Source organism: Capricornis sumatraensis, chromosome 12 (genome assembly GCF_032405125.1).
Source record: "Capricornis sumatraensis isolate serow.1 chromosome 12, serow.2, whole genome shotgun sequence".
Taxonomy (NCBI): domain Eukaryota; kingdom Metazoa; phylum Chordata; class Mammalia; order Artiodactyla; family Bovidae; genus Capricornis; species Capricornis sumatraensis.
The window spans coordinates 38302537-38327058 of record NC_091080.1 but is presented as its reverse complement, the minus strand read 5'-3'; the positions used below and the strand labels follow the sequence as shown (position 1 = coordinate 38327058).

The 24522-nt window shown below is 36.0% G+C and overlaps 1 protein-coding gene across 3 annotated transcripts in view; it reads right to left on the bottom strand.

Annotated features, from left to right (window-relative positions):
• Positions 1–24522, bottom strand: part of N4BP2L2 (NEDD4 binding protein 2 like 2) — a 67865-nt gene that overhangs the window by 28916 nt on the left and 14427 nt on the right. For 2 of the 3 annotated variants that reach the window (XM_068984582.1, XM_068984584.1), the window contains one exon: positions 22507–22863. In XM_068984582.1, coding sequence (XP_068840683.1) covers positions 22662–22863 — 202 coding nt within the window. In that variant the 3' untranslated portion in view covers positions 22507–22661. Of the gene's footprint in view, positions 1–22506; positions 22864–24522 lie in introns of those variants that run through there. The other variant, XM_068984581.1, reaches the window with a different exon arrangement.

Below are 24522 nucleotides of genomic sequence, written 5' to 3'. Positions count from 1 at the left end.
AAAAGGCCTGACAGATTTAAAATACAATATTTTAAATACCAAATGACTTTCTGAAAACTACAGGGAAAGAAAAATGCATTAGGTAAGCCTGTTTAATTTTACTTCTTGTCCTAAGACTGAAATGAGATTTGTGATATCCATGCACCATCTCATACTTTAAACATTCCAAAACACCAAGATAAACTTTCAAAACTTATTTTCCTACATATTTTCTATCTTTCTTATTAGAAATTAACATGATTAAAGTAAGAATTCGTCTCTATACTAGGCACAAAAAGGATACTAATAGCCTTTCAAATCACAAACTTACACCTACTTAGTAAACCTCATTAGTAGCTGGCATTGTTAAGATAGCCCTGATGTGCTACTTCTCAAGTTCTTAACATGTTTGACATATTTAAGTCACAGCTGTTGTTTTAAAATGAATACAGTAACTACATTTAAAATCCTTTTCAAACATGAGATTAAGAAAAAAGAATCATGCCCTCTAAGAATAAAAACTTTCAAAACTGGTCTCATAAGCATAAATTTTAAATTTTATACATTTAACACTATGGATTTATTTTAAGCCCATCATTTATGTAAGTAGAAAGCACTGACAGCAACAAAATGTGTGCATCTTTGTTGCCCTAATTTTCTAGCACAAACCATACACAACTTAGCTATTTGACAATTTCACTCAGGGAAAATGAGTGAAAATTTTCCAATTTCACTGGAAAATGGTTGATGCTCTTAGATGTTTTTAACAAACTTAGGCTTTCCATGTGTTATCACTGTAAATAAGTTATCATTACTATACCAGTCCATAATTACATCTTAAATGACTTAAAATGATGGGAGCTATTCACTGGCTCTTTTTTTTTTCCACTGGCTCTTTTAAACCACCCCACATAGTTAAGCTTCTTGAGTTCTTCTACCTGCATTTTATAGTGATTTTGTATGCTCAGATGTCTTCAAGTTATCAGCCCTACATTATTCTCTCTAGGACTGCCCCAACTTTACTACCTCCCACTACTGCTAAAATACTTGTGGTAGGGAAACCATTAAAATAGCCTCATTCAGGTCTTGTACAAAAAAAAAAAAAAAAAGTAAATTGCCTCAGAAGTCTTTGAAAGGTACTGCATATGGACTTGGTGGGTGTACAGAGCATGTGACATTTATTTAGCAAATCAGTAAACTCTTAAATCTTTTGAAAGTTTAGCCATGTGCCAAAGTTCACAAGGCAATGACTCCTGAGTGAGTGAACCATTCTGTTGTTTAAGTGGAAAAGCATCTGGCACAGATCCTGGAACACAGTAGGTTCTCAATCAATGTACATACACGTCATGTGTATGTACATGTTGTGTGTCTGTTTCAGACACAAAAAGGGCCTGGAGGAGGCATACAAAGCTGTCTAACTAGATTATGAAGGGCATCATGAATAAAAAGGACCGATTTTTGCTTTATCTCCTTTCGTATGAAAATTTTTAGGTCAGGCTTAAATCATTTATACGTATAATTTATATCCAGGTTTCTGTGTCCAAAAAAGCAATGCAAGCACAAAAGATCATTTCTACACTGTGTATTTGGGATGACTGTCCTCACTGCACACCTGTCAGTCACAATTGAGCGAGCTCTGTCTTACTGAAATGCTCAGAAGAACCTGTGAACGCTGCATAGCATAGTAACCATCACTTTTTCCTCCTTCATGTCATAGCTCAGTAGCATGATTTTAAGTCATGCTTCAGACTACACCAACAGGTCTTTCACTTTCCAGCTTGCAGTTGCTCCTTTTGTTTCATGACATATCTATTAAGAGGACCCTAGCACATACAGTGTCAGTGGGGTTGCAGACTATATATAACCTTTGTGATGGGCTGGCTGCATTCTTGTACCATAATCTTAAAGGGAGAAAAACGGTTTCATTTCCCTCCCCCGCTTTAAGATTATGTTCCAAAGAAGAAACTGTCTATAAAGTTGAATCTGTAGTGGATTCAGGTTTATGGTCATAGAATTCAGATAATGACACTCTTCCGTAGTTTTAAAGAGATGGTTCACAACACATCTTCTGGCTGACTTCCAGGCAGCATACAGCATACAGCTTGACTTCTTTGATGCAGTTTCTACTTCTCTATGTATCCTGTGCATCACTGTGTTGCACATGTAGAACTGTGTTACCTTTACATTCTGTAAAAGTGATGAGAACCTTACCTATATAGAGTGCATTCAGGTTTTATATTGATACATGACTTTGGTCTTCGGCTTTTATCATCAGCCAATATTCCCACAATTATTCAATAAATTAGTTCACAAAGAATTCTGATGTCAAGTATTGCTGAGTTGGGTAAGTACCCCATTCCTATCTCCAAATTACAGCAATATCTCTTGTCAAGGTTTCTTGTTAAAATGTTAAATGAACTCAAGCAAGTACTAAAACTGAGCCTATCTTCAATGATGCTTTATGTTGTTTTTGATATAAAAATTAAGTAGGAAATCAACTTTCATAAAATTGCCTTAGAATTTCCATGAATTTTTCTGGGTAGTCAATTTGCAACTGTCAAGGATCCACTTACTAATGAACTATTCAAACTATATTACTCACTATATATACTTACTGGAAAGAATTTTGGTAAAGGAAAAAAATGACTGAAAACTAGGAGTGCTGGATGCTAGTCCTAGTTCTTCCACTGAATTTAGGTGGTTAAGTTATTTTACCTCCTTGGATCTTAATTTCCTCATTTACAAAATGTGAGATTTGAGTTAGTTGACCTGTACATCCCTTTTAGCCCCAATAATCCACTTTTTAAACCTGGGTTTTAAAAAAAACTATGTCAAAATACTCTGCCAATAATATGTATAATGTTTAGCATTTTTTGAAGAATCCAAAATGTTATAAATAGCATCTCATTAATATTCACAGTATTCATGAGAAAACAAAAGGACATTTATTTATATGTAACATTTGAGTCATGAACTGGGACAGCAACTTGTACAGGGTCACAAAACTGCAGTATGACAGCAATGATTCTAGTTTCTTGATTGTGACTGTAGTATTTTATTCACTATACTATCTTTGTTGCTGTTCTACTTAGAAGCAATGTTTTAACCCTTTTCACCCTCATTCAGCCATCTCCAACATACTCAAACCTATCCTGCTCAATTTCTTACTGCCTGAAACCTCCATTCTCCTTTCTCCTTCAATCCTATCAGCATAATTATCAATGATACTTTTTCATCTGCTTCCTATATATATGTCTTAGGTTTCCAGGTACAGTATTTGTCACATTTTCGGTCTAATTTCTATTAATTTTTTTATATAAATGTCAAGTAAATATAGAAAGGTGTGTCATAACCATCTTTACAACCATCAATATAGAGCTTGTACCTTTATACATACCCAATACATTGAAAAATCAAGTGACTGAAAAGGATGGCAGAAATTCTATGTGCTGTTTGTTACGATGATTTTAGAACTTCCTCTCTCTCTGGCTTTCTCACTTTCCCTTCTAGGACCTCCAAGCTCTTCATCCTTGAAGTCAATGAAATAAATTGGTTTTCCAGGGTCTCTAAAGACATTGGCTTGAAAACCTGCATTTTTCCATTCCTGGTTTCCTTGAGCAGAATATCCTACCTTAACGGTGGTCTCCAACACCTAAGGCCTAACACTAACCTGTCAAACCAGAACCTAAACAAAGTCCGTTGGCTACTCTCTCCCTGAAAAAAATTTTCAGACTTGTTCCTAAAACCAGCAGCCACAGAGACACATCTCCTGTTAATTCAACATGTACAAGTGAGAGGCCACATTCTACTCCTTGTATCCAGGAAAGTAGAAGTCAGGCTGCAAATATCTCCAACCAATGCCAGCAAATAGCAGAGGTGAGAAAGGCACTACTGACCTAGAACCAGGAACTCTTGTCTCATAACAGTCACTCAGACTTTACCTACCCTAGAAAAGAACTAGGGGGAAACTGGAGAAACCACACAATTTTCTTAGGCTTGTAAAAGTTGCCATGGATATAGGAGACCATGAGTCTCAGATCTCAAAGGGCTAAATTAATTAGTATGTTTCTGTGGCCACACAGTTTGTTAAAGTGCTTGAATTCTGCATATAGTACCCTGCACTCCCTCTTAATTCACTGCCCAACCCCTTCTCCAGACCCTCCCCCCACCCCATCTTCCACTTACCATCAACTAACAGGACTGATCCCAAAGGACCCATAGGTTTTCTCTCTAGCACAGTAACCAGTCTGTTATGACTGACTGGTACCCATGAAATTAACCACTCAAAAAACCACGCCTTTTGAACACTGCCACTGGCTCCCTTCAGGGACTCCAAGGGCTAGCCTGTGCTTTTCCTGCCTTTCCTACCCCTGGAGATAGTCAAATGGGTCTTGTCAAGAACAGACCTCACACCAGTCACCTCCGCAGGCAGTCAGTCAGCTCTTGTTCCTTTACGTCCCCTGGAACAAAGGGGTCGGAGATGGCCTGGAACACAGTGGGAGATGAGGTATCAGTGGTCGAGGCAGTGGCACTCCAGCAAGCAAACATCTGGTGCCCTTTTGAGCCCTTGACCAGAAGGTTGTGATCTCTTACCACTGTTTCCCGAGTTGCCCTCACGTGGTTACTTGCGGCAACTGCAGCTTCTCTTGGGATTTGGACTGAAGACAGCTAAGTCAAAGTCAAAGTCGCCCAGTCCTCTCCGACTCTTTACAAGTGCATGGACTATACAGTCTACGGAATTCTCTAGGCCAGAACACTTGAGTGGGTAGCCTTTCCTTTCTCCAAGGGAACTTCCCAATCAAGGTCTCCCGCACTGCAGGCGGACTCTTTACCAGCTGAGCCACAAAGGAAGCCCTGAGAAGGCTATGAAGACGCTAATGTGCCAGCTGGTTGACTGGCCCCACCGCACCAACCACATAATTTGATTACCTCTGCAAAAAGGGTGTGCAACCAGGCTACTTCTGCTTTTTGACCACCCTTCTGACATATCTGAGACTCAGCCCTGGTGAGGAAGGGGTGGGTCAGTCAACTGACATGCCACTACATTCCAAATTCAGACTTCATAGTCAAGAGCCATTTCGCAATGACTTCTTGACTCAGAGTGTAATGCCAAGCACAACTTGTGAATTTATCAGCTACCTTAAATATATGGGTTCTAACCTGATAGTGCCTTCTCTTTATTCTTGCCCAAGACTTAAGATAGGCTAGCGTTAAGTTAAGGTAGGCAGGGTTAGGTAGGGGGTGGTTTGCACAAACTGAGGTAGACTGGTGCTTATTATAGACCAATAAGCTCTTTTATTTAATCAAGAAAAAAAGAAACTTGAAACTTTCTTGGGTGGTCCAGTGGCTAGGACTCTCCAATGGAGGGGCCCAGGTTTGATCTCTGGTCAGGGAACCAGATCCCACATGCCACAGCTAAGAGTTTGCATCCCACAACTAAGATCTGGCATGCTGCAACAAAGACCCAGTGCAGCCAACTAAATAAATATTTATTAAATAAATATTTAATAAAAATAAAATATTTATTATAAATAAAATATATTTATTTTATTTATTAAATAAATAATATTTAAAGAAAGAAAAAAGGAAGTTTGAGTAAATAACATCCCTGTTGGGATAGGTATATTCACTTCCAGAGTGTAGTTCACATCCTCCAAAATACAAAAGAGAAAAACACAACAGCAGTTCAGAAGAACTCCTATTTTTCCCTGATAAATGCTGGTTCTTTTAGTAGGGGAACAAAAACAGAGAAGCAAGAAAACTAGCTCTGCCAGGATAAGAGTAGCTTCATGCACTAACTGTGAAGAAAGGCTAACCATTCCACTCTTCTTTCATGGTAGTCACTTCACAAGAGGCTGGAACAAATAATGAAACTTCTATCAATCAAGATATGGTTAGACATAAGCTACACTTGACCAAGGTCAGGCCACTCCAGAGTGACTCCCAAAGAGTAGAATGCTGGAGGAGACTACACTAGGGTGGCCAGGGCACTTACCAGTAGAGTAAGTCCCCACCAGTAAGCTTCATGCCTCTGCCGAAACATCATCCAGTTAGGCTATCTTAGGTGATTCAACAAACACCACAAAACGCCTGGTGGTTTTCCAACTAACTGTAACATGTCCATAGAGGTTTTCTTCTTTCTATTACTACTCTGTAAAGTATGCTCCGTCCCAAACAATGCTACTCAAAGTGTTATTTGTACTGATGCCAGTCCATGAGAAACCAGTAACTTTTGCAGGAATTTGAGAATAATTTTTGTTATCTTGTTGAATTAAATTATAAAGTATTTCACATATTAAAATTTTTATACTAAATTCACTTTTTAATTATACTTTACTAAATTATCAGACTACAATGCATTGGAAAATTAAAAAAAAAAACACTTTTCACCATGAAGAGTTTGAAAAACACCAATTAAAACAAATATTAACTGTCATATTTCTGGTAAAAATCTCTTATGATTCCTACTGTCAGCAAGATAAGTCTTAGCTCGTTAACATTGTGTTTTCAGTCTCCTTTATCAGGCCCCTTCTCTCAAGTAGAGTTTCCTAACTATTGTGCTTGGCACCGCCTCTGATGGGTACAGATAAGACTGCTAAATGAAGCCCATGGCAGGTGGAATTTCTGAGCTCCAGGACCAAAAGCCTTGGGAAGAGTAGCCTGGTCCATTTACTCCAGCAAATCCCACAAATTTTGTCTTCTGTGTGTGTTATAACGTAGACAAGATTGAGAACTGATGTTTGGAGTTACCTCTTGTTACACTTTAGAGTAAACTTTATGCTCCACCAACAATAAAAAGCCTGCTCTCCCATCCATACCCAAATTTGTATTTCCAACCCAGACCTCTCCCATGAACTCTAAACACACTATCTATTCTACATCTCCATTCAATGTCCAGAAAGCACCTAAAACTTAAGAGGCCCAAAACTAAACAGGAAAACACCTGTTTTCCTTTCTAAATGTGCTCCTCCTATATTGTATCTTAGTAAACTGTAACTTCATCCTTCTCATACCCATTATTTGATGAATTTAGCAAATCTTGTTAGTTCTAGCTTCAACCAGTTCTCACTACCTCTACCTTTGTTCCCTGGCCGAGGTCTCAATCACCTCTCATTTGGATTATTCCAAGAGCTGTCTAGTTAGTCCCTGCTTCCATTCTTATATCTCCAAAGTGATTCTCAAGACAGCAGCCAGAACTGACTTTGTATAACTTAAAACACAAGTCAGATCACATCATCTCCTGCTCAAAACCCTCCAACAGTTTCCCATTTCAAGCAGAGTAAAGGTCTGTATTTCTTCAATAATTTACAAGGCCCATTATCATCTTGTTCCTTTTTCCTCTCTCTTCTACCACCTTGCCCTTTGCTCACTTAGCTCCAAACTGTCCCACCTCATCAGAGCTCTCACTTGCAGGACCCTCAGTCCTGCTCCATCCTTGCTTCTTTCTTTGCTAATTCACTCTCATTTTCTTTAAGTCTCTGCTCAAATGTTACCTTATCAATTCAGCCTTTATCGATCACTTCAAGTGAAGTGGTACACATTCCACTAAGCCTCATCCTCCTTATACCACTTATGCTGCTTCAATTTTGTCCACAGCACTTACCATCTGACCTCCCAGATACCTGTTTATTGATTTAGTCTGTTTCCCTACCCTGACTCAGGTAGGGAGGGCAGAGGTTTTGTCTGCTTTGCTCATTGATCTATCATTAAACGGAGAAGGCAATGGTACCCCATTCCAGTACTCTTGCCTGGAAAATCCCATGGATGGAGGAGCCTGGTAGGCTGTAGTCCATGAGGTCGCTAGGAGTCAGACACAACTGAGTGACTTCACTTTCACTTTTCACTTTCATGCACTGGAGAAGGAAATGGCAACCCATTCCAGTGTTCTTGCCTGGAGAATCCTAGGGACGGGGGAGCCTGGTGGGCTGCAGTCTATGGGGTCACACAGAGTTGGACATGACTGAAGTGACGTAGAAGCAGCAGCAGCTATCATTAAAACAATGCCTGGCACATAGTAAGCACTCATGAAACACTGTTGAATGAATAAATATAAGCATGAATAAATTCAATACTTACTGTTACCATCTCTGAGCCTTTGACCATTCAGTTACTACTGTCCACAGCCTTTCCCCCTTACCTATTTTCCCTTACTAAACTCCACTTTTTCCTATGTCCAGTCCTCCACATTTCACTGACTACCAATGTACTAAATGAACAGTGGAAAAGTAATTAACTCCACTGCAACACACTCATCCAGAAAACATTTTACTGACCCTTCTTACTACTGGTTCATATTTCTCAACCACATTCCTTCAATCAGAAAACACCATTCCATCCCCAGAAACTGTAGCCTACATCTGCTGTTTTCTCACTGCACTGAGTACTTCTACTATGTATCTGCACAGATTGTCCCAAAAGTCAAGATACACCTGATGTTCTTAGAAACATAAATTATTCTGATACGCACCAAGCAAGACAATTCAGAGGAAGCCCTATTTCCAACCCCTCCCCTGTAACCCCCCCAACCCCGTGCATATCGTGTTCATCAGTCCATCATCCACCAAGAAATGATACACTGAAACAATCAGTAAAACAAGTTTCCAGTCTTACAATACCACTCCTGCCAATGGCCTAGTGTTATCCCTGTATGCACTCAACCTTACTCATTTACTCAGCTGCATTTCAGTTTCTGGTCCCTCATTGTCTCCCAGTTTATTATGCTTTTGTTTTTTATTCATTGACTGGATTTATTGTTTCCTCAGAATAATCCTTGGTTTTTTCTGAAACTATGTTAACACCTACTTCCGCTCTTTTAAACCACCCTTGGTAAGATGCTCACCTGAATTTCAGTCCGAAAGACCTACTACACTCTGTGACTTCAGCAGGTCTAATCCAGTTCCTATAAGGGGAGAATTCATATGACCAAACAAACATTTCTTGTACTTTCCACATTATTCCCACAACACAACTAACCAACACCTTACTTATTAGAAAGCCTCAACAGCAAATTACTTAATTAAAACCTGATTAGCTGCTTTTTCTTCTGATTTCCTTTCTTCATTGAGCGCTATCTATACTTCCCCTAGATAATGTCATTCTTCTATAGGTAAACTGTTTCTAAATATATAATAATTTCTTCTACTGCACTGTTAGAGTAGAAAATAATCTAAGAATTGATTCAAAAAGAATGGTATGTTATCAAAAATTTAGAATACTAGCATTTAAAATAATAAACACAAGATACTAGTAATTAATATAAACTTTAAAATATTACAAATTTTAAAAGAAACTTAAAATATTACTCCTCTCTGACTCTTCAACAAATGCCTTCTTCCCCTTTGTCTACTCTGTCACCTCCTGGACTGCACTACAAAAATAGAAAGCTGACATCCACTCAAATTGATGTTCCCATCTGAATGACTCATTTCACAAAAGCCTAGGGTGCAATGAAGTTTCACATACCTACAGGGAAGCTGATATCTCACTGTCACACAAACATGACACATAAGGTTATGATGAAAAACAAAACAAAAAAATGTATTCATGAAAGCTAAGGGTGGTGGGGAAAAGCTCCTTACTTTTATTATGCTTGACATTAAAAGAATTTTTTTTCTTCTATTAAAGAAATGGATTCGTGTGAACTGGCCAATACACTGTCTGTAAAACTAATCATACCATATTTGTCAATGAAGATGAGAATATCAAACTGACTCAATCATACCAAGAGTAAATACAACACAAATGAAAAATCAGTGCCACTCTTGACAAAAAGGCATACATCCCAAACTGTTTTGAAGTATTACACAGCTTAATTTCTGACTGCCTATGCTAATGAGTATCTCTGTTAAATAACAAAAAAGCCAGACTTTATCCTTTAGACCTTTCTAACTAGTATAAAACTCAACCAATTGCTTTGTTTCCTTTTCTGCCATCTCTAGTGTATAAGGAAGTGAAATCATCAAAAGGCAAACAAAATCAGTTTCAAGGTTAACACACAAGCTACTTCAGCTAAAATTCTAACATACTCAAATAATCTATCCAATAATCCTATTTAAGAAGGTATTCCCATTTAAGAGGAAAAGTTTCATAAAACTAAGTGACTTGCCCAAGTTGCAATTTGAAATTCTGTGCTCTACTAAAAGTGGAGGTTTCTGCTTTTCAAAACAATCTCTGAGGTACAGCAAAGATAGTGTCTGAAACACAGAACTGGGGTGCACAATGAATAGCTCACAGGGCAGGCAGCCCACTATACACTTCTTAATGAAACACATTCCATTTTCAGAAAGTTTTGAACTAAATTAAAAATTAAGAACCACTGACCAAGTCAAATGTCCTCATTTTATACATAAAGGAACTACAGAAGAAATGCCTCACAAGTGCCTCTCAACTATCAGGTACAATACTGTGTACTAGTTTGTTAGGACTGTGACAAAATGCAGACTGGGTGGCTTAAACAGCAGTTTATTTTCTCACAATTCTAGAAGCTTCAAGTCTGAAATCAAGGTGTCCACAAGGTTGGTTTCTTCTAAGGCCTCTCTCTTTCACTGGTAGATGGCCTTCTTCTGCCAATGTCTTCAAAGGTCTTCCTTCTGTTTATGGCTGTGTCCTAATTTCCTGTTCTTAAAAGGACACCAGTTATATTGAATTACAGCCCATCCATATCTTAATTATCTCATTAAAGGTACTATCTCTAAATATAATTACTTGCTGAGGTACTGAGGGTTAGGACCTCAACATATGAATTTTGAGGGGTCATAATTCAGCCCATTTAACACTCCACTCTCTTGCCTCCCATCAACTAATGTCCTTCTCATATGCAAAACACATTCATCCCATTCCAAGAGCCCACAGAGTGTTAGCCCCTTCTAGCATCAACTCTAGAAGGAGATGGCAACCCACTCCAGTATTCTTGCCTAGAGAATCCAAGGGATGGAGGAGCCTGCTGGGCTGTCATCTATGGAGTCACACAGAGTCGGACACAACTGAAGTGACTTAGCAGCAGTAGCAGCATCAACTCTTAAATCCAAAAATCTTATCTAAAGATTTAAACCAGCTATGGGTCAACTTGAGATATGATTTATCCTGAGGCAAAATTTCTCTTCAGCTGTTATTTAACCATGTGACTGCAGACAACTTGTATGCTTTCAAAATGTTTCCATCCCAAAAAGGAAAAATCAGAAAGAGGAGATGATGGATCCTGAGCAAGACTGTAATAAGGCAAGTTTCGTAAGATTTTAATGTTGAACAATATTTAATAATCAACAATAAAAAACAATCTATGGCTCCATGTTATGGGCCCACTGGGCTGGAGCCCCACCCTATCAGGCTTGGTGCTCTGACCCCATGGTGGCAGTGGCAGCCCTGTTGACCTATGAATTGCCTTCAGAGTCATGCTACTCTTTTCTCAGAGGAAAACACTTGCTTTCAGCCAGGTGACACAGAAGGCTCTACTGACTTGTCTTATAGAATCAGAAGTCTGACAGCCTCCCTCATTTCATCCTGTCTCTGTCCCTTTCAGTCCAAGCTGGTAGTGTTTCTGCTGCCATAACCCCATCTCAGGTCCTGCTGAGATGGCTTTATCAATCCCTAAGTCACATGTCCATACTCCCTTTATCAAATGGTTGTCTAGCAACAGCCTTGATGTTGTCTCCAGAACACACTTTCAAATTTTTTGCAGCATGCATAGGCTGAGAATTTCCAAATCTTCAAAGTTTTGGTTCCATTTTGCTTAATAAATCTTTCTCCAATTATCTTTGTCCTCTTGTGTTTTAGTTTAAGCAGCAAGGAGAAACCAGGCCACACTTTTAACACTTTGCTTATAAATTTCAGTTAAATATCCAAGTTTATCACTGAACAGTTCAATTTCCCAGAAACCCATAGAACACAATTTAGCCAAGCTTCCTGCCACCTTATAACATGACTGCCTTTCCTTACGTTTCCAGTAACATGTTCCTCACTTTCATCTGGGACCTTATCAGAAGCACCCTTTTCTTATTTCTATTAATATGATCATACATGCTAAGTGATAGAAACCTTCCTGATAGCCCTCTTTCAGAGCCCTCAGCAGAATCACCTTTAATGTTCATATTTCTAACTATAATCACAGAAGGCAACCTTGGCTTTTTCTAACATGAAGCTCAAAATTATTCCAGCCTCTGCAATAGCCAATTCTAAAGCCATTTCTACATTCTTAGATATTTCTTAGAGCAGCATCCCACTTCCCAGTACCAAAATCTGTGTCCGTTTTCCAAAGCCACAAAGCATCAGTCAGGGTTGCTTAAACAACAGCAATTAACCTTCTCACAATTCCAGAGGTTAGAAGTTCAAGATCAAGGTGTCAGCAGGGTAGGTTTCTTCAAAAGCCTCTCTCCTTGGCTTGCAGATGGCTGTCTTCCTCCAGTGTTGTTAAGGTCTTCCCTTTTTGTGTGTCTGTATCCTAACCACCTCTTAAGGACACCAATCATATTGGATCAGGGTCCAATCATATGACTTCATTTTACCTTAATTACCTCTAAAGGGCCTGTATCCTAAAAATAGTCACATTATAAAATACTGGATCAGGACTTCCAACACATGAAATTTTAAGAGGACACAATTAAGCCCATAACAAGCTGAGACTTCTCATATTCACTTATTGCATGAACACTGAATACCACTCTTTCTCATTGTTCTGATGACCATGTAACTGGTACAACCTCCAACACATGGTGCTTAAGAATAAAAGGGAGAGGAAATAATCACATACAAATTAATGGAAAAAAGTACATGAGAGAGTATACTATGTATTTTGGACTTCACCAAGCCTGCCTGCTACATCCAAGAAGGTTTCCTTGAAGAGCTCCAATCTGAAGGGTGAATATGGAAAGGCTGTGTGCACATAGAACTTTCCAGGAAAAAGGAACAGAATAGTACATTCAAGAAATTGAGAAGTGGCCAGTAGGGCTGGAACACAGAAAGTATGAGGAGTAACAAAACATGAGGTTGGAAAGGAAGGTAGGGGCCACATCAACCACATTATGATTTTTGGTCTTTATCCTAACAGCAATGGGAAGCACCTGAAAGGTTTTATTCATGATCATATTTTCATTTTACAAAGATCACTCTCGAAAAAAGGGGACACTAAGGGTTTCTAATTTGCTGATAATGTTCTACTTCTTGAGTAGGATTCTGGTTACATGGGTATGTTCACTGTGAAAATCTACTGAGCTATATACTTAAACTTTAAGCACTTTTCTATATCTACATTATATTTCAGTCTTCTAAGACTGTGGAGAAAAAGGGCTAGAATAGAGAAAGTACAGCTGTGGGGACTCCAGCATCAGGAAGAGTTGATAATTCAAACTATTCTTATGGAAAAACCCGAACAAACTTTTTGGCCAACCCAATACAAAGATGGCAGTCAAAAATGAAGAGACTCCAGATAATTAAGTGGCAAAATTCAAATACCCCAGTTGATGAATTGAATATGAAGGAGGAAAGAAGGCATCAAAGAAGACTCTCAAGTATCTGTTTACAAAAATAGATGGATGGTAGATCCATTCTCCACGAATGAAAATCCTGGAGTTCCACAGATGTGACAGATCACAGATTCAATTTTTCAGGCTTTAGAGTAGAAATCTCAACTAGGCAGTTAAGTATATGGGCTGGAGCACAGAGGACAGGTTTAAAAAGAAAACACCATTGGGGAGAAATACTATTAAAAGAAGGACTTCCCCCATAGCTCAGTGGTAAAGAATCAGCCTGCAATGCAGGAGACCTGGGTTCGATCCCTGGGTCAGAAGATCCCTTGGAAAAGGGCACGACAGCGCACTGCAGTATTCTTGCCTGGAAAATCCCATGGACAGAGAAGCCTGACAGGCAACAGTCCACAGGGTCGCAAAAAGTCTGAAGTGACTGAGCACACGCACACAGGAGGTCCTGCACTACTATAGGCAATGGATTAGGTTCTGCGGACAGTTATGAACAGAACAAACAGGTCATCATAGAACTTATATTCTAATTCAAAAGACCCCCAACAAATTGTATTCAACTACTATCAGGTACTGTGATGAAAACAACAGGACGGTTTAACAGAGTGACAGAGCTGGGGCTACTTTACTTTAGATTGGAATAGTTAGGGCTCTCTGTGGAGGTGACACTGAGGTGAGACTTGAATGCTTAGAATTATGCAAGGCACAGGAACAACAGAAACAATTTAGAGCATTTCAGAAAGAAAAAAAGAGCTTAGTGTTTAAAGCAAGATCAAGCTTTGCATATCTGAGAAACAGAGCAAAAGGCCAGTATAGACACAATGTAGTAAATGAAGAGCAGAGGGTACAAGACACAGTCAGGGAAGAAGCCAAGGGCCAGATCACATAGACTTTAAGCAGGAAGGATGTAATTTATACTTTAAAAAATTTTAAGTTATAGATTTCTCTAGTTCCTCTGTGGCAAAGATAAATGTGGAGAGACTACTAGGTCCTAGTGAGACATGATGAAGTCTCATGGGGAAAGTTAAGAGGAAGAATATAAGTGTTAAAGAAAATATAAAAAAATAATCTCTAAATGACCCTAAAAGAAACAAAGTCTCAAGGCTGCCCTACTTACCTGTATTCTAGTATTTAATTTTTTGATCATAGATCACAAATCTAAAGACTACTAACAAGATTCAAAATTTCAAACAAAAGGCTCTGATACTGTTAGATAAAACAAGTTAGATGGATGAGCCTTCCTCTCTGCTTGGACACTCTTTCTTAGCAAGTATCAAACACAACTAATTCACACTTTGTATCTCCATGTGTCCTAAATTATGAACTGCCCTATACAGTTGTTGTATTTAGATGAATGGGTCCTTAGGATCAAGAGGTTGACTATTTTCTGGAGAAGACATTTAATATTCAACAAATATTTACTGACTCTTTAAAGGACAAAGCTTCAAAGACAAGACAAGGAAGACCATGCTTTCACGCCCTTAAGAAAGTGAAAATTAAAGTCACTCAGTCGTGTCCGACTCTTTGCCACCCTATGGACTGCACAGGCCATGGAATTCTCCAGACCAGAAAACTGGAGTGGGTAGCCTTTACCTTCTCCAGGGGATGTTCCCAACCCAGGGATCGAACCCAGGTCTCCCACACTGCAGGCAGATACTTTACCAGCTGAGCCATCAGAGAAAGATAATCTTTCTTAGTATAATGTCTGGGCTCTATTGGTCTTTACACAGCAAAGGGAAGATGTGGAAGGAGAAATTAGCACTTTTGACCACTAGCTCTCCAGCTTTAACAATTTCTTTCCTATCATTCCCCAGAACTAAATTTTTTTCCTCACTACTTTCCAATTAATTCAAAACGTCTAACCCAGGTCTCCTATCACATTTCTTATAAATACTTCAATTTACTTATATTCAAAATGAAATGTTTTAACCATATCTTTGTCAGTGTTACATTATATAATATTTCAATAATCTCAATCTCCTAATGCAGTTTCATGAACCAAAAACTATCTTAATCTATTCATGAAACCAATGCTATTTCTTCCCCACTCTAACAAAAACTCTACCTCTGATTTCCAATTTAGAAACAACAACAAAAAGAAAATACAGAAACTACCCTCAAGGAATTTAAAAAAATCAAGTAAGATCCAGCCCTTCTATTTTTTAAGTTAACTAAAACAAAATAAGGCACATTTTCAACAGTAAGAGCTCTTCATTTTGTACTCAAAGGCTTTCCTTACAGAATCTAATTAATTCAATATTTTATTTCTATAGAAAACAGGCTCCTTTATTGTTCTTTTAGAAAATTAATGTAAACAACATAAAAGAAAAAGGATGCTAATTATTACAAAAGGTAAAAAAAACTAAATTCTCCAGAAATTCAGAAAACTAATGTGATTTCTATGACAGCTACTGCTAGCACACTTAATAAATAAGTGGACATCAAAACAAAAATCCACTAACATCACTTAAAACAGTGTTGGTCTATTTAGGAAATAACTCCCTCAAAGACTCCGCTAACAGGGAAGCCCCATACTCTCTCAAAATTAATCAGCATAACACACAGCTTACACAATTTAACAATCCATTTATTGAATACTACATATTTCAAGTGCTAGCTAAAATCAGGAGATATTAAAATAAAATATAAAAGCACAACAGCATATATAAAAATGTAATTCAAAAGATGTTGCTGAAATATGATTATCAACCATCAGTGTACACTTTGCAGAAAATAATTATATACTAAATGGCATCCAAGCTTTCAATTTTGACTTAAAATAAGCATTCTAGTGGTCATGTATGGATGTGAGAGTTGGACTGTGAAGAAAGCTAAGCGCTGAAGAATTGATGCTTTTGAACTGTGGTGTTGCAGAAGACTCGAGAGTCCCTTGGACTGCAAGGAGATCCAACCAGTCCATTCTAAAGGAGATCAGTCCTGGGTGTTCACTGGAAGGACTGATGCTAAAGCTGAAACTCCAGTACTTTGGCCACCTCATGCGAAGAGTTGACTCACTGGAAAAGACTCTGATGCTGGGAGGGATTGGGGGCAGGAGGAGAAGGGGACGACAGAGGATGAGATGGCTGGATCACAACACTGACTCGATGGACCTGAGTCTGAGTCAACTCTGGGAGCTGGTGATGGACAGGGAGGCCTGGCGTGCTGCGATTCATGGGGTCACAAAGAGTTGGACACGACTCAGCGACTGAACTGAACTGAATTGAAGCATTCTAAATAAATGGTCACTTTCAGATTTCTTCACTCAGCTTCACTGGTGAGTCAACATACCTCTAACCCTATACACTCAAAAAGGTACCATAAAAATGCACTCAGTTTTCCACTGGAATTTCTTTGCTGCCTAGAAAAAGACCCTAAATTAATAACAAGAATTTAACCAAAGATAACTACGTGGTTTAAAAGATAAAATGAGCTGCAATGAGGAATACGTCTGAACTAGATGTGACTCCTAGTTATCATCACTTCCCAGAGAAACTATGTTCACAGGATAAATTGCTTAATTTCTCTTAAGTTTCTGTTTTCTCTTTATAAAAAATTAGAGAGACTGTATGATATAAAAATTACATCTACAATTACACTTAGAAAAGGGATAGGCACTGATAGGCATTAACTAAATGGTAGCTACTTAAATAAGTATTATTAAATTAAGGCTTGTTTGTATTAAAATCCTATTGCTCGTTGTAGTAGTATTGGAGAATATGAAGAATCACCTATAAAAGTTGAACTCAAAAATAGCTTTCAGCTTTCTTTCAGAACCATTCACTTACGGTCAGATAAAAGAATCATGACAACAGTGAATTCCATAAGAGTGAGTTTCCAACTACTTTTATCAACTGGTCTATCAGGAAGAGGCTTGAGTACTGTAAAATAAGTTTTTCTCAAATACATACATCCAAGTACTACATTATGCTTATGGGATTCCTAACCAGTGAATAGGGCTTTCCAGGTGGCTCAGTGGTAACAAAGAATTTGCCTGTCAAGCAGGAGACGCAGGTTTGATCCCTGGGTCTGGAAGAGCCCCTGGAGAAGGAAATGGCAATCCACTCCAGTATTTCTGCCTGGGAAATTCCTAGGACAGAGAAACCTGGAGGGCTAAACAGGTTAGGGGTCGCATGGGGTGGGAAAACAGTAGGATACAACTTAGTGACTAAACAACAACAACAGTAACACCGATCGATTCTTATAAACCTTTCCAACTATTTTCATATCAAAGTTCTACCTAAACCATACAGTCAGGAAACTGCAAAACTGTAGTTTCTAAGTTTAACATGATGGAATAAGGTTCACAAGGAACAATGAGTTCAGTGTAACACAGAAGGGAAAAAAGTTACCTCTATTTTTGACAGAAACTTACCATCCCACCATCTTCATTAAAAATGTTATGAAGTTAACATGAGGATAGCTGTGCAGAAAATGGAGTGAAGAAAAAGAAAACATGTATAGGAAAAGACTATGAAAGAAACATGATTTCTAATACCATTAAGAAGAAAAAAGAAAATGAAAAAAATGTTTATTTTAAAAAATAAATAAATAAATAAAAAGAAAGAACTCATGATCCTTTTCCAAATCAAATTTTCTTTCATTCTGATATACTAAAAAGACTGAAGAGTCCAGAACTACAATTGAAGAGACAGTAACAAAGTTGTATAATTACTGTTGTAGGGTAAAAGTTTATCTTTACATGTCCTATCTGAGGATACAGATGAAACTGCAAAACAAAAAAATAATCCAAATAAAGTATATTTTAATAGATTGTACTGAACTTGAACACAATTTTAACCATGAATGAACAGATTATTCTTATTTTTTTTCCCTTACCTACCTATAATAAAGTTGAAAGGCAAAAAGCCTAGTAGGCCATCTCAAAAATCTCTCCATCTTCCCATTAATTTACAAACAGTTCAATTGAAAAAAAAAACAAACACGGAAATATTAACAACTGCACAACACCAATGAAGTCTTCAGTCATTCCCAAAGTAGATACAATGCTCTGGTAATGTGACTATATCTAAGATTAGAGGTTAGAGTATGGCTGTGTCCGTGTTAGATGAAAGTTTATTTTTTACACACTTAAGACAGCTTACTAAAGTTAATGGACTTCATGCTGGGAAGTCCATTGTAATAACTGCAATTTTTACACCTGGAATGAGACAGGGTTATCATTCAGAGAATAAAATTTGTTAGGAGGAAAGGGAAGAAAAGGATTATTTCTAATCTAACTAACCAAAATAAACAAAATTTATCTTCTATTAAAGATAACAAAAAGTCAAAACGTTCCAAACCGACACAGTTCTAGCTTCAAAAATAACTCATTTTTTCTCTGAGGATCTCTTTTCAGAGATTTTTATGCTACTCTTTCCCCTTGTTTCTGTGTATAAATTGATAGCAAAACTGTATTGAGAATTTCCATAGGTGATATTCAAAATTGTGTATTCCATTACAAAAATTAGGCCATTCAGTACAATGTATATAAAGATACTGAATCTAAGTTTTCTAATTTTAGTTGCAAAAATCATAATTGTGAACTTTTCAAGATTTGCTCTGAAATTTACAGCCAGGCACAACTGAAAATTGTTTAGACTTAAGACTTAGGCAATTTGAATCAACTGAACTGAATTAATTTAAATGCTGCTCAGCAAAGAAAAAAAAAGGAATAAAAGTCACACACAAGACAATCACTAATTACTCCTTTCAGAATCTACTTCAATGAATTCATTTAATACTACTTCTGGCAAACTTTAGGATATTTTAAGGAAAAAAATCTGGCATACGTATAGGGAAACCAATTGCTTTAATAATACCTTAATTTAAAAAATAAAATAAAATATGCAAATCTTATTTAACTGCAAAGAGAAAGAAAACCATCACCAAAGAGGATAACCATTAATCCCTAAATATAATCTTTCCTTTCTCAAAAATTACAGCTAACAATCTTAAAAAGAAAAAAATTTTTATTTATAAATTGTAATGTACAAAATTTAACTCTAAAACCTACTAATGATCTGCTGTTCTGCTGCCATCAAATGTTTATTTTGAATGGTCATTGTAACAAAACTAAGTAATATTGTCTTTTGTTATGATTCTAGACTAAGAGGCATTACTCTATTTATACAGGGTTGCAGACAAACACAGACATACACTCCAGCCCTAACAACTGAATTCTCAGTTATTAGGATTCAGTTAATCCTCAGTTACCGCATTTATGTTATACTACTACATGATACTTCAATAAACCCTAGGACACCTATCTCATCAAGGTACTAATACATGAACAACCACATTTCTCCAACATTTTTCCAAACAGAACATTACCAATTTTCTCTGAAAATACTTAGAAAACCAGACTCAGAAAGTCAGACATTTCCACCACAACAAAAACTCAATTATGGGCAAAACAAATATTTTATATCCTTTGAGATCATAAATTCTTTCAAAACTTACCTATATATAAAACTGGGAAATTTCATAACCTGTATTGTTTAGGTAAGAGATAAGCAAACTTCAAGTAGTTAAATCCACCCTATCATACCATCAACAAAATACAACCTGATTTTCTGTAAATAATCTTACTTTAAAACACATAATATATTAAAAAGCTAATATTTTCTTTTAGGAAAGTGAATATGAAAGATCAATTTAAAAAGCATCAAAAGTTCAACTTAATTACCACACAAATATTTTATTGGCAGTACTGACATATAGAAAAATATAAATTTACTTTTCATAATGAATCTTTCCGAACCAGACTAGAATCTATATTCTGTTTAACTAAATTGTTCACCTTAGTTAAATATGATGAGTAATGCCCATTTTTTTCTTTGTGATGGAGACCAACTCAGAATGGCAGGAAGCAGCAGAGGGAGCTAGTCCATTAGGAATATATCTAAATTTTAAAAAAGAATGTCTGAATAGAAGGAAAAACTTGGATGAAAAAACTTTTAATTGGTGAATTTCATCTTTTATTACATATTCATTTCTCTGTTCTGTTACTGTTCCAAAGTAAAAAATAACATTAGTCAGAGTGCTTGGGGGAACTTTTAATTTACTCTGTTTTTTAAAAATAAAAAAAATTGCGGACTTCCCTGGTGGTCCAGTGGTTAAACTCCATGTTTCCAATGCAGGGGGTGCACGTTCGATCCCTAGTCAAGGAACTGAGATCCTACACACCAAGTAGTGTGGCCAAAACACAAACAAAAAAAATACAAAATGCCCCAACAAAAACATCTTCTAGAATGTTACCTCATCACCTCAGTAAACATTTATAACTTTTAAAAATATTTGGTAATGATTAACGATCTCTTTACTACTCAAAAATTATTAGGAGATGACATTTAATCTGTAATAAAATCTGGAAATTTATTTTATAGACTTACTATTATGAACAAGTTGCTTCATTTGTATCTTCCAAAGGCAATTCTCTAGATCCTCGAAATAAATCTGGCTGCTGTTCAAAACCTAATGGTACTATTACTTCTAAATAAAGTTTTATAAGGACAAAGAAAGAGAAAGGAGCACAAAATATATACCTAACAGTTGTTTCACCTGTCCCAAAATTAAATCCTTCTTCTATTTCAAAATGTCAATTTACGTAATAAAATGCTGGGAAAAGCAAGCCCAAATACCAGGAAGTACTACTCTGAAACAAAAGAATTATGAAAATAGTGAATAAAGGAAACATGAACACATAATTGTATATACATTTATACATAAAACATGAGTTAGTATATTTCTACTATTATCATAGTTAGAATAAACAAATATATACAAACATACATGTGTTAAAACAAAATAAAATACAGTAATACTCATTTAAATGTAAACAGTACTGGAGACTACAAATAAAAATATTAACTCATTAAAGGCAATATAATAAAGACCTTGTTAAAGTACTATGTTTAGTTTTGAGCCTTGCAATTAGTATTACTTAATAATTTAATATTAGTTAAAAAGTAATATAAAGATGTGAGAGAATATTTAAAGCTGAAAAAAAATTCTAAAAAGTTTTAAAACATCAGAAGATTATGAGATTCACCACTTTGCTCTACACCTATAACTACCACAACACTGTTAATCAACTATACTTCATACAAATTAAAATTAAAGAAAAAAATATACTGTAGGATTTAGGATAGGTTGGTTTAGGAGAAGGAAGACTTAAACGACATGAACTATTACCATGTAAAACACATAAAAAATTTTCAACAGTTGTAATTAGCTTGTTTTTTTCTTTCCTAAAAATGGATAAATCAAAGCAAAATTAGGATGAATTGCCCAAGAGCTCTGAAATGAATTCCATCTCGATTTTAAAATTTTAAGTGATGGAACACAATCTTACAAAAACGATAAAGTGAGATACACAGTTGTCCTTAAAGAAAAGCTAAAACCTGGAGAAGTAAAACAATCCAGAGGACAAATCTTCCTATAATTAATGCTAAGGAGCTGTCTAAAATATTTTTCACACTAGAATTATCCTGTGTTAATTTAAATAGAGAAAAGTGATATACTATCAGAATAACGTGAAGAGCTTTTATAAACTATATAGTCATTGCCCTGTTTTTCATTCCAGAATTGGGGAGTATGGAGAGACAGGGAATGGCTTAAGAAGAAGGGTGATGAAAACATAAATTACAGAGGAAAAAACCCCTGGTGACTGATATACCTACTGTATTGGCATTTGACAAAGAATTTTGTTTTAGTAAGTGATATGCTAATTACAGCTTAGAAATACTTTACAAAGATGAATTTGCAGAAAAGCATAATTTTACCAGTATTATGAATAGAAGAATCAACTAAAGTTCCTATAACAAGTTAATATTAAATATTTAAGATAGTCAAAGAAAAATACTCAAGTTTTATGAAAAGTTGAATTTAGGTATGAACTATAAAACTGTCTGACATCTACAAAAGATAAAATCAGTTTAAAATTCAATTATAGAAAAACATTCTGGTTCCTACCCACTCTACTCAGGGATCTTCATAATAACCAGAAGTATTACAACAAAAGATTATAAAAACATTTAAAATACAATTTTATATAATTTTTATTTACACTTCAAAATTTAAACAACTTGCTGGGAACATCTTTTGTGAGGCAACGTGGTCTTTTGTTAAAATCTGAAACTACTTAAGTTTCAAGACAGGCTCACTAATTTTTTTTAAGGGCAAGCAACAAATGAGTTAGCTGAAATAGCCAACTTAATGATTATTTGTAACACAGACTTCATTATGTGAGCCTAGAGAGCCTCCCCACCTCTGTCTCTCCTGTGAAGGAGGAGGTCTTTGTGTGCTTTTGTGTGGCGGTTCCACTGAATTCATTACAATAGAGATGGACATTTGATATTCATAACGATCCAACATCTGAGCAATCTTCTTTCGAGACACACCATGTTTATTCCTCCTACCGAAAAAGAAAAGGATTTTAATTCTATTTTTTAAGAATGTATAGGATTAACCTATTTTAGAGTAACAGAGCTGAATAGAGTCTAAATTACCTTTTGCAAATAAATACTAGAAGATATACCTCTAAAAAAAGGGCTCTCTCAGTTTTAAACAATATAGTAAAAAGGCTTAAAATACCATAAATCACAGCAAAATGTTAACTGATTATACTTTCTTCACATAGAACTAACTACTGGTTCACTGAACCACTGAGTTAATGACCCCCAACTTTTAAACAAGAAAATAAAAAGATTATGCAACACCGTTTTGAGAATTACAGAAGAACTGAGTGGGTTTCTAGGACTTACAAAAATCAATATAAAATATGTATAACTTGTAAAAGTTATTTTTAACACATCTGCATTAAAAAAATTTATTATAAACACCAAACTATTATTAGCAATACAATTTTTACATATCTCACAAACATAGTATTGAATGAAAGAAACTAGAAACAATGACTATATATTGTGTAATTCTATTTATTAATATATAAACTTTGAAAGAAACTAAACTATGGTGCTAAAGTGAAGGATTTTTTTTTAAAGCAAAAAAAAGGCTTTAAGGAACAGCAAGCAAGTAATTGTAGGGAATTGTTACCAGGAAAAGGAATTAAAAAAAACTTCTAAAGTGTTAGTAAAGCTCTCATGACACGAGTAACAGTTAAATGAATATCTGACTTATGAGAAACTTGTTAAACTACATATTTTTAATGTACTTTTCTGTGAGTTTAATTTTGACAGCAAAAAGTGGTTTACAAATTATTCTTGTCTCTCAAAAAATTTTTTTAAAAATTTAACCCTTGTAGTTTTCTGTAACTTGAGTTGGACATGGCAAAACATACAGAACATATTTTACATTTATTAAGTTCTAGACTTACTAAAGCTAACTCATCTTCCCAGAAAAATGACATAAAAATCTGTCAAACTATACTAGATAGCAGTTAAATTGACTTTATTTTGTAAAGTTATTTTATATTAAGAATTATAATAAGTTTCAACAACAATACTTCCATTAACTCACTTATTCAACACACGCCAAGTATCTTTAGTTGTTTTTTTTTTTTTTTACTTTTTTTTTGATTAAGCGTATCTTTAGTTTTTAAACTCTCTCTTCTTTCTACCTGAGGAGCAATAATCACACAGAGGGCAGGCAAAGAATACCAGATATTAATAATATCTACCAGTTTCTTCATAAATTTGATTTGGCATGCAAATTAGAAAGGGAAAGAAAGATAACCAAAGCAACAAAAATTCAAAGATACAAAAGGAATGAAAGGCAAGGAGGAAAGAAAGCAGTTGAACACCATATACAGAATAACAGTTTTAAGCAGAAGAGGGAAACGTGGGAGAAAAAAATGGTCTTAAACAGAGAGGTGATGGTTGCACAACTCTGTGAATATACTGAAAACCACTGAATTGTACACTTTTAATGGGTAAATTGTAAGGTATGTGAGTTAAAAGTTGTCAACAAAGGTGAGGTAGGAGGAGTGAAAATGAAGAAAGGAAAAATGATTTACAGTCAGGAAAACCAGGGGAAATGAATAAAGGTAAACACAAATGGAAGATCAGGGTTGAAAGTATACAAGACCACAATCCCTCACAAATCCTGAAATCTA